This window comes from Monodon monoceros, unplaced genomic scaffold (assembly GCF_005190385.1).
Source record: "Monodon monoceros isolate NGI ecotype Baffin Bay Population unplaced genomic scaffold, NGI_Narwhal_1 Super_Scaffold_1, whole genome shotgun sequence".
In the NCBI taxonomy this organism is placed as follows: domain Eukaryota; kingdom Metazoa; phylum Chordata; class Mammalia; order Artiodactyla; family Monodontidae; genus Monodon; species Monodon monoceros.
The window spans coordinates 66120837-66137008 of NW_021703765.1; the positions used below are offsets into that span (position 1 = coordinate 66120837).

General features: G+C 50.8%; 1 protein-coding gene across 5 annotated transcripts in view; it reads left to right on the forward strand.

The window, feature by feature from the left end:
- Window positions 1-13119, forward strand: part of TTC28 (tetratricopeptide repeat domain 28) — a 579401-nt gene extending 566282 nt beyond the window's left edge. For 4 of the 5 annotated variants that reach the window (XM_029219000.1, XM_029219015.1, XM_029219021.1 and 1 more), the window contains 7 exons: window positions 293-417; window positions 2688-2919; window positions 3513-3589; window positions 5108-5131; window positions 5708-5837; window positions 8791-8898; window positions 10114-13119. In XM_029219000.1, coding sequence (XP_029074833.1) covers window positions 293-417; window positions 2688-2919; window positions 3513-3589; window positions 5108-5131; window positions 5708-5837; window positions 8791-8898; window positions 10114-11741 — 2324 coding nt within the window. In that variant the 3' untranslated portion in view covers window positions 11742-13119. The remainder of the gene's footprint in view (window positions 1-292; window positions 418-2687; window positions 2920-3512; window positions 3590-5107; window positions 5132-5707; window positions 5838-8790; window positions 8899-10113) is intronic. The other variant, XM_029219007.1, reaches the window with a different exon arrangement.
- Window positions 13120-16172: the final 3053 nt, after the last annotated feature.

Below are 16172 nucleotides of genomic sequence, written 5' to 3' on the forward strand. Positions count from 1 at the left end.
TTCAGGGAAAACAAGGCAGATCATTTCTCAGGATGGTGGCCAAGCCAGGGAGGCCCCTGGGGGCCACACAGCCTTTTCCTGCCTTGCTCACTGCGCAGTTACCTCAGCAGCTTTCCTGAGCAGCTCACCCAGCAAAAGAGTATCAAACTGCCCCAGTGAGTTAGCCGTCCTGGTCCAGCCCGTGGAGCAGCTGTCCTTGGCAAGCCTCTCTCTCTCTGTGGCACAAATGAGCTGTAGAGACCAGCTGGGCTGGGTGAGGGCGACTCTGAGGTGCTTTCTGGGCTCCCCACAGGGTTCTTGCTCATCGGGAGCGATGTGAAGCTCAACAGTCCCTCCTCGCTCATCGGCCAGGCCCTCACCGAGATCCTCCAGCACCCAGAGCGGGCGCGGGATGCCCTGCGAGTGCTGCTGCACCTGGTAAGGGGCGCAGGGCCCTCGCGGGAGGCGGCCGGAGATGCACAAGGAGCAGGGCGAAGGTGGAGGGATCCCACAGCACCGGGGGGCGTGAGCAGGTGGAGGGGACGTTGTCCCCAGATGTCTGTGCGGTGGGCACAGTGTGCAGTGTCACACCGACGGCTGCAGCCATCCTCGCCCAGACCCTGTGGGGGGTGGCCAAGGGGGGCCCTGGAGCAGGGCCTGACCACAGGTGCTTCCACCCCATGGCTTTGGGCAAGTGACCTTGCTCTCCGAGCCTCAACTTCCTCGAGTAGAAGGGGGGATAAAACTTTACCTTTTCAAGGTTCTCGTGAGGGTTAGAGAAAGGGTGAGTAGATGGCACACAATAGGATCCCAGTAGCTGAGAACTGGTATTTTATAATCAAAGGACACTGGCCTTTCCCTAAACTCAGTTGGAAGAGTCCAAGCCCAACCCTACTCTTGGTGGGGCCCTGGTGAGAACACAGAGGCCCCACGCCATTTTCTACAGAATTGAAAGGTTATAAATAAATCAGGCCAGGAAACAGTGACATAAAACTTGTTCCACCCTTCCACCTTGATAACCTGGAAGGCAGTTTCAGATAATTTAGAATTCTTAGCTTCCTTGGAGTTCTGTGCCAGAAAGACCAGTGCAGCCCCAGCCCAGACCCCGTGAGGCAGGGGGAGGTAGGGGACAGCTCACACCACAGCGAGCTCTTTCCAAACCCAAGGCAAACAGCCACCCCATAGCTTAGAGGTGCACACACGGCTCTGCCTGTGCTCAGGAGGGAAGGGCCCAGTGAAGGCTTCTCCACAGGTCCTGGCAGTGGGCTGGGGCCGGCTTCTGGGTGGGCATGTTCCGTTGGCCAGGGGAACGCTGCGGCCCATGAGGCTGGGCATCAGCTGTGTGGACTCCAGTGAGGGATCAGTCACGGACATTTCTTAAGCTCAGGTCTGCCTGAAGGAGGTTTCTTCAGGCCTGACAAAAATCAGTGTGTGAACAAGAATGCTGGAGCCTGAAACCTCTGACAGCTCTTGGGCCAGACGCAAGGCACCCACGCTGCCTGCCACTGGGTGGACGTGCTCTTGTGCTTTGAGAATTTTGGGGGAAGACTTTCTCAACTGATTTTAACCTGTGCCTGGAAGCTGCACGGAGCCTTTATGTTGCTCAGCACTAGGACCCTTGTCAGGTCCCTCTCGCCCCGAGAGGTGCCCTTCTTCCTTGCTGTAGCCCATTTGCTTTCTCCTCCCAGGCCAGGCCGTGGAGCAAGAGCCAGGCCTCTTCACTCCCATTCGGCCTTGAGGCCCCTCAAGTACATCCAAGGGTTTTCTCTTTCTTCTTGACTTCATCTTCTGGGGTGAGTGTAGGGGCTATGGGTCAAGTTCACCAGTCTTTTCCTCCTTCTAACTATCCACTGGACAGTGTCTCTAGTGCCCTTCTAGCCCGGGGGACAGCCAGCTGGCTGCCTGTTTGTCCTGCCCGGGAACGTGCGTTTCCTCCAGCCTCTGATGTCAGCCCGCAGCATCCCAGGGTTTTACTCTAAGAAAAGTCTCAAGTGACATCCTGGACAACTCTCCTTCCCCTCCAGTGACGGCACATGTGCCCCAGAGCAGGTGACACCTCAGAGGGACTGAGGTTTCCCTTTGAGAGAAAAACCGCCGAGGGAAGGCCTGCGGCTGTTGCAGGTGCTGTGGACACTCCCTGGGAGAGTTAGGGTGGCAGTTACCTGGCAGCACTGATTTAGGCCCTGGAAGGTGGAAGGGGCCCGTGTGCAGGTGGACACAGGTTCCAGAGGTCAGCGCTACAGGATGAAGGAGGAGTCGGAGGCCTGGGGGACGAAGGCCCCACGGTGGGCACTACTTGGTGTGTGTGAGGTGCACGAGCAGTGAGGGGGTCCTGAAGGCCTGAGGGTTCATCCTAGTGACGAGGCGCAGCCATTGCAGGGTTTGGGGCAGGTCCCTGGCCGGAGATTGGTTTTCAGACAAGTCACTTCAGTGTCTGTGGAAGACAGCCCGGAGCTGGGTTAGGGAAGGGACAGGACTCTTCTGAGTCTCCAGCCCTCGGCTCTGATGGTAGCAGCCCCTCCCTTGCAAGACACTGGCTGCTGCTGCCGAGTATGGTCCTCAGGCCTGGGTGCATGGTGGCAGCTGCCGGCCCTGCAGAGCTTCCCACATGGGCTTTGTGTTCCCCCAAAGCCACTTGGAGAGAAAAGAGGGTACCCCCCCCCCCCCCCCCCCGCCAGAGTGGCACCTCACTCCCCCCTCCCCTGCAGGTGGAGAAGTCCCTGCAGCGCATTCAGAACGGGCAGCGCAACGCCATGTACACATCCCAGCAGAGCGTGGAGAACAAAGTGGGCGGCATCCCTGGCTGGCAGGCCCTCCTCACTGCTGTGGGCTTCCGGCTGGACCCCCCAGCCAGTGGCCTGCCAGCAGCCGTCTTCTTCCCAACCTCCGACCCGGGCGACCGGCTCCAGCAGTGCAGCAGCACCATCCAGTCCCTGCTGGGTGAGCCTTGGCTGACAGCTTGAGCAGGGCAGTGGGTGGCCGCGGTCCCTGCTGGGTCTCAGGTGGGGAGGAGCAAGGGTCTCCTGAGAAGTGCTGAGGAGTCCCAGACACAGACTCCTCCTGATCTGGATGAAAGGAGTGCTCCTGACCTAGTGTTTCCACCTGATGGCAACACATTCTCTGCCCCTTCCTGGGGTGACGTGAGGTCTTGCTGGGCAAACAGTAGCTACTATTAACATTTATTCAGCAGCTTCGGATCTGACAGAGCTGTGTGGCTGACCCCAGGGTGACGCGGGACACAGATGCTCAGGGCTGCCCTTTGTGTTTCACTCGAAGCGGGTGATGCTACCTGAGTGTCTAGTTGGGGTCCTGGCATGTGACCATATGCCTGGAGGACACAGCAGGGTCAGGACTGGCCCTGCCTCCATCTGCCCTTCTCAGAGACAAGCCAGACACGGATACACACGTCTGGCCGTCCCGAGCTTCTGAAAATGCCACCAAAGCTGAGCGTTTGGGGTGCGTTCCCCTCGGAAGGTGCAGGACTGTGGGTGCAGAGGCCCCTCCGGATAACGCCTGCCTCCTCCTTGCTTTAGGTCTGCCCAACCCTGCCCTCCAAGCCCTCTGCAAGCTCATCACTGCCTCAGAGACGGGCGAGCAGCTCATCAGCCGGGTGAGTTGAGCCAGGACAGCTGAGCCCAGGTCTGAGGACTGTGCCGGGTTGGAAAGACAGTGATTTGGCCCCAAATAGGAACCTGCACGTGATGCCTCACTGCTTTTTTTCAGCTTTTGTAATGAGAAGGAAAAGGCAAGGGCTGGGAGTAGAACTGCCCTCTCCAGCAGGTGCAGGCACAGAGGAGCAAGTTCTCCCAGTGTCCTCCCTGGGCACTGAGTCCCAAGGGCCTCAGAGGATGCTTAAGGGGCCCCAGTCACCTGTAATCTCAGGGCATTTCCTGAACTCTCCATTCAGTGGTCTCCTGCACCTCATCATCCCTAACCACCAACTGTTTCTGCTGATTGACAAGTGTGGCAGCCACCTTACCCAAGCCAGCAGGTGTAGGGCCATCCCGTCAGGGTGGCTACAGGTGCTCCAATACTTATTCTTAGATCAAAGTATGACCTCTGCCTGAAACAAAACCACCACTGAGGCACAGCAGTGAACACAAAGTCAAGTCTCATGAAAGGTACTGCTTAGCAGCTTTTCAAAAAGTGCCTTCTTTTAGGAGAATGTAGATCTAACTCAGAGAATTGGAGGATTCTAACCCTTAGCATCATGTGGGCCCTTCCCAACTTGGCCTAAGAGCTTCTGATCTTCCTACTGGCCGGTGAGGGTCTGGAACAAGCACTGGGGTGACAGTGTAGCAACCCCTAAAGAGCACAGAGCAGTTTTCTGTGGTCACCTTACAGTGTAATAATTTGAAAAATACACATTATTAGATACCAGCAGATTTCATTTTAGCAGAACTGTTTCTATGTGGAAATAAAGCTGCTCCATCTAGGGTTAACCTCTGCAAATCTGATTGGTTCCTGGAGCCTCCCCCACCTGGGGTGGTTTCCAGCTTGGATTTGTAACATAGCTCACTCATCTGGCCCCTTCACTGAGTTCCTGCTACTTTGTAGTAAGTGTGTTAGACCTGCTTGTTGAATAGAATCAGGAAGACACTTAAACATCCTGAACCCAGGAGGGCTACAAGCCTGTGCTCTACAAAAAGAGAAAGCTAGAGTTACATTTACAGGGCCAGGCTGAGCATCCAAACAGCCAATAGCTTAATTTCTAGCTTTTGGTGGCAGCACAGGGACCTCCACAGGGAAGCGTCCTGGGCCGCCCCCAGTGGCTGGGGGACGGTAGGCATTTCTGAGTCACTCTGGAACCAGAGTGGACTTTGCTCTACAGAGTGGCCTATCCGCGCCCACTGTGCCCCTCCCCCCTCTCCTGGCGAGGAAGGGCATGGCCTGGCCGACCCTGGCCCCACCCCCACCCCCAGCGCATGTCTGGCCTGGGCGTGGCTGTGCGTTCTCCTGTGTGTCCCTGCTGACTCTCACTCCTCTCCCCTCCGGGTCAGAGCCGCGGGCCCGGTGTGGTGCTTCCTACAGCAGTGATCAGCTTGTGTTGCGTAACTACCTGTGCTTAAGTCTAAATTCTCTTCTTTCTCTCTTTTTCTTTCTTCTTCTTATAATCTGCTGGCCGAAGGCTGTTAAAAATATGGTTGGAATGGTGAGTACCACTCTGAGTAGCACTGTTGTCAGGTGAGCCCCTCAACCCGCCCACCCCGAGGTCCCCCTGGCACTGCTGTCTCGCCAACATGCGCTCAGGCTGGGGGGGCAGTGCCGCTGGCTCAGGTGGTCTGCCCCGTCTCCGCTCTGGCTCCCCTTTCCTGCTCCACCCTTCTTGTGCTCTTGATTTGACCTTTCAAGTTCCCTCAGAACAGCAGGGGCAGGAGCAACACACTGTGAACCCACACGAGGCCCCGGGTGGAGTTCACACATTCAGCAGGTTGTGTCTGGGAGACCCCACCCCTCCTCTAGGCCCCGAGTCCCCTCCTGCACTCATAGCCCCGTGGCCAGTGTGCGAGGGAAGAGGCTGGAAGCAGAAACCCTGCCTGGGGGCTGGGCCTCGAGCTCCCACAGAGAGGACAGCAGGACAGTAGGCATGGAGGCACCGTAAAGAGAATTTCAGATGCTACCCACGTGTAAGGTCATTAGCGATGATAATGACAGGTGACACAAGAGAAATTTGGGGACAAACCCCTGGGGGCCAGATGCAGCGGACGCTGACGCTCTCCCCGCTCAGCTCCACCAGGTGCTGGTCCAGCTGCAGGCCGGCGAGAAGGAGCAGGACTTCGCATCAGCCCCCATTCAGGTCTCCATCAGCGTCCAGCTGTGGCGGCTCCCGGGATGTCACGAATTCCTGGCGGCTCTAGGTAGGATGGAGCATCCTTGACTTCATTGGCTTCTTTCATTCTATTTTTTAAAAAACCTATTTTTCTCATTTTTATTGGGTAAAGTTGATAGACTCAGGGGTCTTAGTGTTTTCTTAGTTTATTACTTAAAAATAGCTAATGCAGACTCTAGCACAATTTCCAAATGGCCTTCCAGCTTTGTCCCACTCTCCCTACATTATGATTTCCTCTCTCCCATTTGTAGTCATTGCGTTAAGATGAATCTGTTAGATTCAAGTATTGTTGGGAGTCAGGCCATGATTAAAGAAAATACAGTCAAGTCATAAAATAATGATTTCAATATTGGTCCCTATCACTGGCTACTGGAACTTGGCAGAAAAAAATACAATTGAAACCACCTTTGACTGACCACGGGGACCTAGAACTGCTTATTTCAGGATCCTCTTTCAATCCAGAACACTCTTCCTTTTTCAACATTGTAACCCAATCCAGAACACTCTTCCTTTTTCAACATTGTAACCCAACTGACGCAGCTCCCAACAATATTGCTCTTTTCTTACCACAGGTGCGTTTGTTGATAAAACATCTTGAGAGGCTAAGCTGCTCTCCTCCTGCCCCACTTAAGTGCCTGTGTGACTTACCGGAGAGCCATTCACTCCACACATTTTTTGTTTTTGTTTTTCAACACCTGTTCTATGTCGGGCAATGTTCTAGGCACTGGGTATCAGCAGTGAGCAAAGGACAAAAAGCCCTGCCCTCTTACCAGAGTTTTCATGCTAGAGGGGGAGACAGACAGACATAGAAAGACCTAATCTAAGGGGAGCACCTCAGGTGAGGAAGCACCACGACAGACAAAAGCATCGGGGTCACAGTGATGTGCTGGAGGGGTGGAGGCAGGGAGGCTGGCAGGCCCAGAGCCTGTGGATGAAAGATCCAGGCCGAGGGAAGAGTGTCTGTGAGCTTGGGCAAGGTGCAGGGGACACGGGGGCAGATGAGACACAGGATGGGGTAGATCCTGGGGCTGTGAGGCCAGTGGAAGTCCCTTGGTTTTTAACCTGATGGAGTGGGGCGTCTTTGGCGGTTGACATGGCCTGGATTCACTGGTACAGGGACCAGCCATCCAACGTGGCAGGGCAGATTCCTTTTTAAGGAACGTCTCTTCTGCTTGGGAGGCCTGGCTATTCAGTATTGGGCCATCTTTGCTAGTCCATTTGTAGATGACCTTTCCCAGCCCAACTCAGCTTAGGGCAGGCTCCATTTGTTTTTGAAGGTAAAGGGGGAAAGCCACACAGCCCCGCAGGAGCTCCAAATCCCCTGTGAGTAGATGCTTTGATGTCCTTTATGATTTGTACTATTTGCTTGTTTTCTGTGGACTTAAAACATAGGCTTCTTGGTGTAAACATAGTAAATTTATATCTGAATAGGTAAGTCAGGAGCAGATGGAGCAAGGGTGAGAAAGATCAGGTCCACACCCAGGTTGGGTCTCTTCACCTTTGTGACGGGGTGCAGGGTGAGGCAAGAACGAAGCCAAGGCCCTTCTGTATAAAGTAAAAGCTCTTGTCCTCAAGCAGGGCCTCAGCCCCCCCTTCGAGTGCGGGTGTGACGGAGCCAGCCCTCCTCCCCTGTGGACAGGCTGTTTCTGATGCCCCTTTGCCAGGTGTGTCACTGGCTCTCTCTGGTGTTGGGATCCTAGGTGACTTTTGTTGATGCTCCTCTACGTCTCTGTACTTTGCAAATCCCAGTGATACTCAAGGGGTGAGTTGGGTGTACATACTTCTGATTTTTAAGTCCTCTGGACTGAGACTGGGGAGAAGCGCCCCCTCCAGCCCTTGGCACCATCACACCCATCACAGAGCTGTGGTTTATTTAGAGGACTAAGTTCTATTAGAGCAACCAGTTCAAATTACTTTGATAGAGTTTTCTAACTAAAAATGTTACATTTATATTATTAGATATTCGTTTTCAAAGTGCTGAGTTCCCTGAGACCTTCCTGTTGTTTTCAGGGACTGTTTATTTTTGAGTTCAGAGAGGAAAATGTCCCATAGCAACCCAAATGCTGAGTGGCTACTCTACTGAATCTAATTCCCAAAGGAATGATAGCGTCAGAACCAATATCAGAGTTACAAGAATAAAAAAGGCAGAGACAGATTTCTCCTTTGGCGGAACGTTCCATGCTGAGGCTCCCAGGCCCTAACTCCTTGCTCGGTGGCACCGCCTATGGACGCAGCACTGGCTGTGGTGTCTGTTTGGCTTCTTCCTCCTACATTCTTCCCTGGAGACGTGCTAGCTGCCTCTGTAATGGCCTCTGATGAGTCTAAGTGCTGTGGCAACAGCTCGTTAGGCAGCCTCCTGCTCAGGAGGCTCCTGCCCTTGGTTGTGCCAGCTCCGTGTCTCATTAGAACTGTTAGGCTCAGGAGCAGCCCCTCAGGCTCTGGCAGAGAGGAGTGGAGTGCCTGCAGGGCAGTTCAGCCAATACAGCAGATTCTGCAGCATCAGAGAGAGCTCATCTCAGAGCCCTTGTGGCAGACACTGACCACACATGGAGACACTGTCCTTGCCCTTGAGAAGCTTCCACCTTCCCCTGCACTAGCTTTAAATATTGGACCTAATGCCAAACGGAGTGGCCATTGTCTGTCCTGGACAGTATTCTTTAAGTGGACTGTTCTTCTGTAAAAGAATGGAGACAAGTGTTAATGAGCCTTACTAATTCCCACCCTCTCCTCTGGAGAAATGCAGTTCAGTGCTCTACGAAGGGACAGAGGTCACGCTGAGCAGGTGTGAGGGTCGCAGAGCTGGCCCCCGTTGGTTCACGTGACTTGACGTTCACATGATTGACGTGCAGGTGGGGGGCCCAGGCGGGGCTTTCTGAGGGGTCTGCAGGGGTTCCCCTGGGACTGTATGAGGAGCCCTAATCCTTTTTAGGACATGGAATCTTCCCTAAGGAAGCAGGTGTTTATACTCTTTGTTTCTATAGGTTTTGATCTCTGTGAGGTTGGTCAGGAGGAAGTAATCCTGAAAACCGGGAAACAAGCCAATCGACGGACCATGCACTTTGCGCTCCAAGCCCTGCTCGCACTCTTCGGTAAGAGCTCCGTGTGGCGCCACCCCAAGTGGCCCCCAGGAGCCACGGGCATGACCCTGATTATGGTTTGGGAAGAGGAAGAATTAAGTGAACGAACCTTTTTTGTGTGTTACGGAATGTTCAAGTAAACAAACTCCCTGCTCTCGTGGAACTCAACTTACGATGAGCATACATGTAGTATATGTCAGATGAGGTGCCACCATGTGCTCTGCAGAAAACGTGCAGATTAAGGGACTAAGGAAGTGAGGGTGGCATCGCAGCAGAGATGATGAGGGAGCAGTGGTGCCCAGAGCCGGGCCTGCGAGGCACTTTTCAGACCCTGGGGCAAGCCTGCCTGCCATTCTCAAGAGGCCAAGTGAGGCTAAATGCTGGCTCGGATGGTGGCCAAGGCTTGAAGGTGACCAGCAGGGCCTGCTGATAAATGTGCTCAGAGAGGGCCAAAGGTGATATCCTATTCTTTGGGACAGCTGCCAGAATGGGGCTGCCTTTGCTGAGACCTTGAAAGTGGCAGAAGGAATGGGAGGGCTCTGAGTTTCCTCTTGGACACCTTCATAGGCAGCTGGTTAGACGAGTCCAGTGTGGAGACATAAATGTGCACGTAGGTCCGCGGGGAAGAGGACTGTGTCCTGTGGGCGCTCCTGGGGTCAGAGGTCAGAGAGATAAGGAGGGGCCCGGGAAGGATCAGTCCACGAGGGCCAGGTGTGATTGATTGACTGTGCAGAATACCAGATTTGGTGGCCACTGTTAACCTTTACATGAACTGGGGAGGACGAAAGCCTGACTGGAGTGGGTTAAGAGCAGCTGGGAGGAGAGGCCGTGCGGAGAGGAGGTTGCTGGGGTGTGGAGCGATGGGGCTGGAGCTGGAAGGGATGGCGCGTGAGGGTTTAGGACAGGGGGCATCACAGATCGCCCTATTCAGAGCAGGAGGCTGCCATGGGGTCCCGTGAGATAGGGAGCAGAGTGGAGATGGGCACATGGTGGGGTCTGCAGCGCACGGGGCTGTGGGCACTCTCGGGGTGTTTTTGTCCCCAGTGTAAGCTTTACTTTTTCCAACAGGACTGTGTGTTTCAGGCTTATAAGATGAATTCAAGTTGTGTATAAGTAACACTTGCATAATGCTTTGCTAGCTTCTATGCGTATAAGGATGCTTGTGAAAGAAAAATAAGAACCATACAGAATTCTAACTGTCCTCTGGGCACCTATGTTTTGTCTTAGATTCCACTGAGCTGCCCAAGCGCCTCAGCCTTGACAGCTCGTCCTCCCTGGAGTCTCTGGCCTCAGCCCAGTCTGTCTCCAACGCTCTGCCCTTGGGCTACCAGCACCCTCCTTTCTCTCCCACCGGTGCAGAGAGCATAGCCTCAGATGCCATCTCTGTGTACAGTCTGAGCTCCATCGCCTCCTCAATGAGTTTTGTCTCCAAGCCTGAGGGTGGGTCAGAGGGCGGAGGTCCTCGAGGAAGGCAGGACTACGACCGGTCCAAGAACGCCTTCCCACAGCGATCCACCCTGCCTCGGAGCCAGCTGTCCCCCCCGACCCGCCCTGCAGACAGCAAAGACGAAGAAGAATACGAAGGGTTTTCCATCATCAGCACTGAGCCTTTGGCGGCCTACCAAGAAAACAGACAGACTCGCTTCTCACCAGATCACAAACAGTCCCGCGTCGGGACAGCTGGTGGTGTGAAAGTTTCGGTAAGCTCCAAGGGGAGCATAAGCACTCCAAACTCTCCAGTTAAAATGACTCTGATTCCCAGCCCAAACTCACCCTTCCAGAAGGTTGGAAAACTAGCAAGTTCAGATACAGGAGAATCAGACCAGTCTAGCACAGAAACAGACAGTACCGTGAAATCCCAAGAAGAAAGCAACCCAAAGCTTGATCCACAAGAGTTGGCCCAGAAGATTCTAGAGGAGACACAAAGCCATCTCATTGCGGTGGAACGTCTTCAGAGGGGTAGTGGTCAAGGTAAGGGCACTAATCCTGAAGATGGCATTTCCGTGCCCAAAAGCGCTGCTGTCTTCAGAGCGTCAGAAACAAGTGCGTTCAGCAGGCCTGCCCTCTCCCACCAGAAGAGCCAGCTGTCGCCAGTTACTATCAAACCAAAGCCCCCAGCCAGAAGCTCTTCACTACCCAAGGTGAGTTCAGGATACAGCAGCCCCACCGCCTCAGAGGCGTCCATCAAAGACAGCCCGAGCCAGCACAGTGGCCGGCCGTCGCCCGGCTCTGACTCCCAGACCTCCCTGACTGACCAGCCTCTCTTTAAGCTGAAGTATCCCAGCTCTCCTTACAGTGCTCACATTTCCAAATCACCAAGGAACATGTCCCCGAGCTCAGGCCACCAGTCTCCTGCTGGAAGTGCACCGTCCCCAGCTCTCTCCTATTCCTCAGCTGGCTCCGCTCGCTCGAGTCCAGCTGACGCTCCTGACATAGACAAGCTGAAGATGGCAGCCATCGACGAGAAGGTGCAGGCTGTACACAACCTGAAGATGTTTTGGCAGAGCACACCCCAGCATTCCACGGGACCAATGAAAATATTCCGGGGGACCCCTGGAACGATGACTTCCAAGAGAGATGTCCTCAGTCTATTAAACTTGTCACCTCGGCACAGCAAGAAGGAGGAAGGAGCAGACAAGCTGGAACTTAAGGAGCTGTCTTTGCAGCAATGTGGGGAAACGCCCCCAAAAGCCCCTCCCAACGGACACTGGCATACGGAGACCACCTCGCTGAGCACGCTGCCGTTGCCCGCCGGCCCTCCTGCTGCAGTGCCCACGCGCCCTTTGAGACTTCCTTCTGGAAACGGCTACAAGTTTCTGTCCCCAGGAAGATTTTTTCCTTCCTCTAAATGCTGAAACATCTTTTATACCCACCAACACCGGCTTGGAGCACAGCGGCCCACAGCCCAGCTCTCTGCACTCACTTGGCCTGCTCCTGAACGTGGCCGCCCCAGCATGGCTGTTCTCGGGGCGCGGGCGCCACCACTCCCAGACGCCACACACACACACTGGTAGCCCCTCTGGGACTCTGGGCCAGATTCACCAAAAGCCAGGACTTCTGTGGGGTTGGTACAGGAGGCTCATGGAATTTTCTACACGTCACCAAATGTTTACCTTGGAACTCCCTGCTTCTCATCTTTGATGTGATTCTTCAACAGGATTTTTGTACAAAAATGGTCATGGTTCTGGGGTGGGGAGAGAAAGGGAGCACATATTTTGCTAAGAGGTATATATGCAGTACCTTTTATACACAGAAATACAAACAGAGCTTTTTTAAGGCTTTCAGGTGCTGGTTGGGGGTAGGGTATATAAAAATCTCTCTAAGTTGAGTTCTACATGAAAGTGTTATAGTAGCCAGAAAACAGGATACTGGTTTTAAAAATGCCAATGATTTATAATTAAATTGTAGCAGTTTTGGTCTCATGATATTGTAACATCAGAGTAACAAGGCAATAATTCACTTCCTGAACTCTGCTCTTTGAGGGCTACAAATGTCCCTGGGGCCCCACTGTCAACCAAACTTGAATTTTCTTAAAAAAATTTATGTAACTCTTACCCAGGCATTTTAGAACTATGCAATTGTGATTTAAAAATGCAACTTTGTGCTTTTAAAACATTACTGACCTTTTTTGTACGTGGATAAACAACTTGGTTTTATTATCAACAGTACTTTGCATTTATAGCTATTATTTTTAAAAGCTCAAAAAGTTTTTTAAAATGTCAAATTTTGAATAGTCTTCAATAAGCAATTATCAAGTTTGGAGGGGAGAGTTTGAAATTATTCAGTTTCCTTATAAGCAAAAAAAAAAAAAAAAAAAAAAAACAAAAAACAAACAAAAAAACAAAAGAAAAATCCCATGGCTAACTAGATTTAATCAGAATCTAGCCTTCCAGCTCTTATTCCCTTTATTACCTGCTTAATTTTATTATCTTTTCCCAACGCCAGGTTTCTAAAACCCCTTCTGTCTAAATCTGTCACCAGATTCCCACAATCCCAGCACCTCACATCTGTGAGCTGCATTTGGACCCTCATCTTAGTGTGACCAGTGCCCCTTGCTCCTGTGGTCCGAAGGACAAATCCCCTCCCCCCCCACACAGAAGACTTTAATGTCCACAGCCTCAGAAGCAGGGGGCCTTCTGCTGGGATATACATCTGAATTACTGCTGAACAGGGAAAGAGATTTCCTAAAAGTGTTGTCATAGGAAAAAAAAAAAAAAAGAGGGACTTTAGCTATGTCAGTTCACTGATACTGTTGCCAGCTGGGACAAGACAAAAGAACAGTCTAGGTAGGGGTAACCATTAACATATTTAAATAAAGAAAAGAAGTGCTGAAGATCATGTTAGTCCTAAGCTTAGTTGGAGAATTTACATAAGCCTCTTTTAGGTAATTCTAAAATTGAAATCCTACCATCCTCACTTTGAGGGTCCATCATACAACGGTGGGCAGCCTCTTGTCCCAGGACACGAGCCACACAGGGAGTGGACAGGAGGGGCCTGGCAGGAGGGACACTAACATCAAGACCTCCAGGGAGTTTTTAACCCTGGATAGGATCTCACTTTATAAACATACACTGACCAGTTAGTTGCCCTGTTCCTCACTGTACTCTGAAAAGAGGAAGAGATAATATTTATTCAATTTGTCTTACTCTCCTGAGCTATGTCATAGAAGCTTTTTGTGTTTAACCCAACAGCCATGTTGACAAAAGCAAAAGTATGTCCCATTCTAACCCTGATCCCAACACTGGAAGAAAAATACTTTATAAAGAAGCAAGCAACTATGAGGTTGTCTTTATGTCTTTTATAAATGGTAATAAAAGTACCAGTATAGCAAATAAAAGCCAAGTTTATAGCACTGTGCATTTAGATAGAAAAATCAGGTCCTCAACAACAAGAAATAAACCTCAAAGTAAATTTCTGAATCCACATATAGGTAGTTGGGCTGTTCCTTTCTCAGCAACTCTCAGCCTCTTTCCCAAGTGCCAAGTAGCCCTGGAGGAAAGGCCGGGTCTCTGCTCCATCCCTGAGGACGAGGGCACAACCCCCGTAGGCCTCCCTCTAGCGCACATCCTCCACCACCCAGATGGCTTCCCCGTGGTTACCAAGCCAGCGAGGAGGACTCATGGACCCTAACCTGGTTTTAGTCCTAAATACATTTGTTGTTGTAGGTTTCATGTTGAAAAGCCAAATGGAATATATGATTATTTTCTGGTCCTAGATATAAGTTTCAAGGAAGAAAAGCAAAGATGATGAAATAATAGGACCAATCTAAAAATCACTGTAGAGTCGCCGCTTCTTTATGTTTACTGTCAGTCTTGGTGTTTTCTATACAAGCGAAATGGATGTAAAATCAAGGTGAATTTTTCAGGCTGCCTTGAAAACAGTATGCACTTAAAAATTATGTGAGATTGTATAATTTGCAAATTCTTTGTACAGATCAGAGGTTGGCAAATGATGACCCACAGGCTAAATCTGGTCAGAGGCCCAGATTTTTACAGCCATGAGCTAGGAATGGATTTTACATTTTAAAATATTTATATAAATAAATACCTACATAATATTTTTGATTTTACCTCTTGGTCCACAAAAACTAAGATATCTAGCCTTTTAAGAAAAAGTCTGCTGACTCCTGGTATAGATGACAGAAAACACACTTAGCATAATGTTTTGTTTCTACAATCTAGGGAAAGTGAGTGTCAGGCTGTGGATAAAACTGATAGGAATGCGTGGGAACCTGAGCCATGTGGATGGAAGCGAATGACCCCTGCATAGTCCTCGGCTCTTTGCCCCACTTGGAAGGAGTCGCTGGGTGTGGGTGAAATTTACAAAAATAGTTTTCCTCACTGTATGCAGACAGCATTGGATATTATTTCTTTTTCAGCTCAGGAAACTGGAACCCCTGCCCCTACTCTACTCCATCAGATGCAAATACACCAAATACAAGCAATAAAATCTCCCTCTCCTAGAAACCTTGGTATGACCACAAAGCAAGGTAGTTGAATCTGTCTTACTTCTCACCAGTGAACCATGCAACTACTTCAGTGATCTTTAACTAAGTCAATATACCAAGACGAAATTAGCTACTCAAGCTTACATTTTGATGCGTTTTGGTATTGGTGTGTAGTAAAATGAAGAAGTTCTCACCTCCATCCACTTGAAACGGTCCCTGGTCCACGTGCTGCTGCACACGCTGTCCTCGCTGTGCTTGTCTGTCCCGGTGAATCCCGGTAGGCGGTCACCTCGGCAAGTCCCCAGCTCAGTGCCTGTCCTGCTACCACCCCCACCACAAGGAGAACAGTCACTTCGTTAGTTTCAGTTCAGGCTGGAAAAAATGCCACACAATAATTTGGTTTGCATTTAGTAAGTAGGCAGAATGTGAAAAATGTATAATTTTCATCACATATTTTGTTGTTTTACCTAAAAGAACTGTCCATGTGCTTTGTGAACTGGGCCCTTGTCTGTGCCAGACCCTTCAAAGATGTTCCATGTAAGGACACACGTGGTCACATCTCCCCTCCTCAGACGCCTTCCCCACTTGGCACTCATGCCCCTTGTATGCAGTGTTAGCCATCTTTGGCCTATGTGGACTTTTTTTTTGTAAATTACAGTTTTTCCAGATGGCATTAAACTTTTTATATTATGAAATTTACCATGTAAAAAGAACTTCATATTTTTATTGAGATTGCTAAGGCACTTGGCCTTCCTTTGTGATTTCAGTGTCTATTAAAGCATGAGTTCCTTTGGTTTTAAGTACTGTATCTGAATCACTTTCTATGCATTTTCCACACTTCCTAGGTTTCTTTGCAGTACACAAAGTGGTCATGTGTCATTAATGAGCATGTATTTCTGTCTGGAGTTTATCCTTATAAACACACTGTAGCCTCACATTTGCCAGGAGCAGAGCCAGAGAAAGCGCACAGCAGAGCGGACCTGCACGCAGCTCATCTGGCCCCGAGGCCTGGGTACCGGTTGGTGGTAATGGTTTAGATGGCTAAATGCTTCTGATCTTCTGTGTTGCAGGACAGAAAATTCTATGGTTGTAGACAAACAGAGTTCATTACCACTAGATCCCTGTATCTAAAAGAAACTTCCAAAGGAAGTACAGCTGACCCTCAAACAACACAGGTTTTAAGTGTGCAGGTCCACGTATATGTGGAATTTTTTCAGTAGTAAATACTACAATATTAAACGATCCACTGTTGGTTGAATGTGCAGATGTGGAGCCATGGATATGGAGGAGCCGTGAGGAACCACATATAAGAAGCGTGGACTATGTGTTATATGCAGAT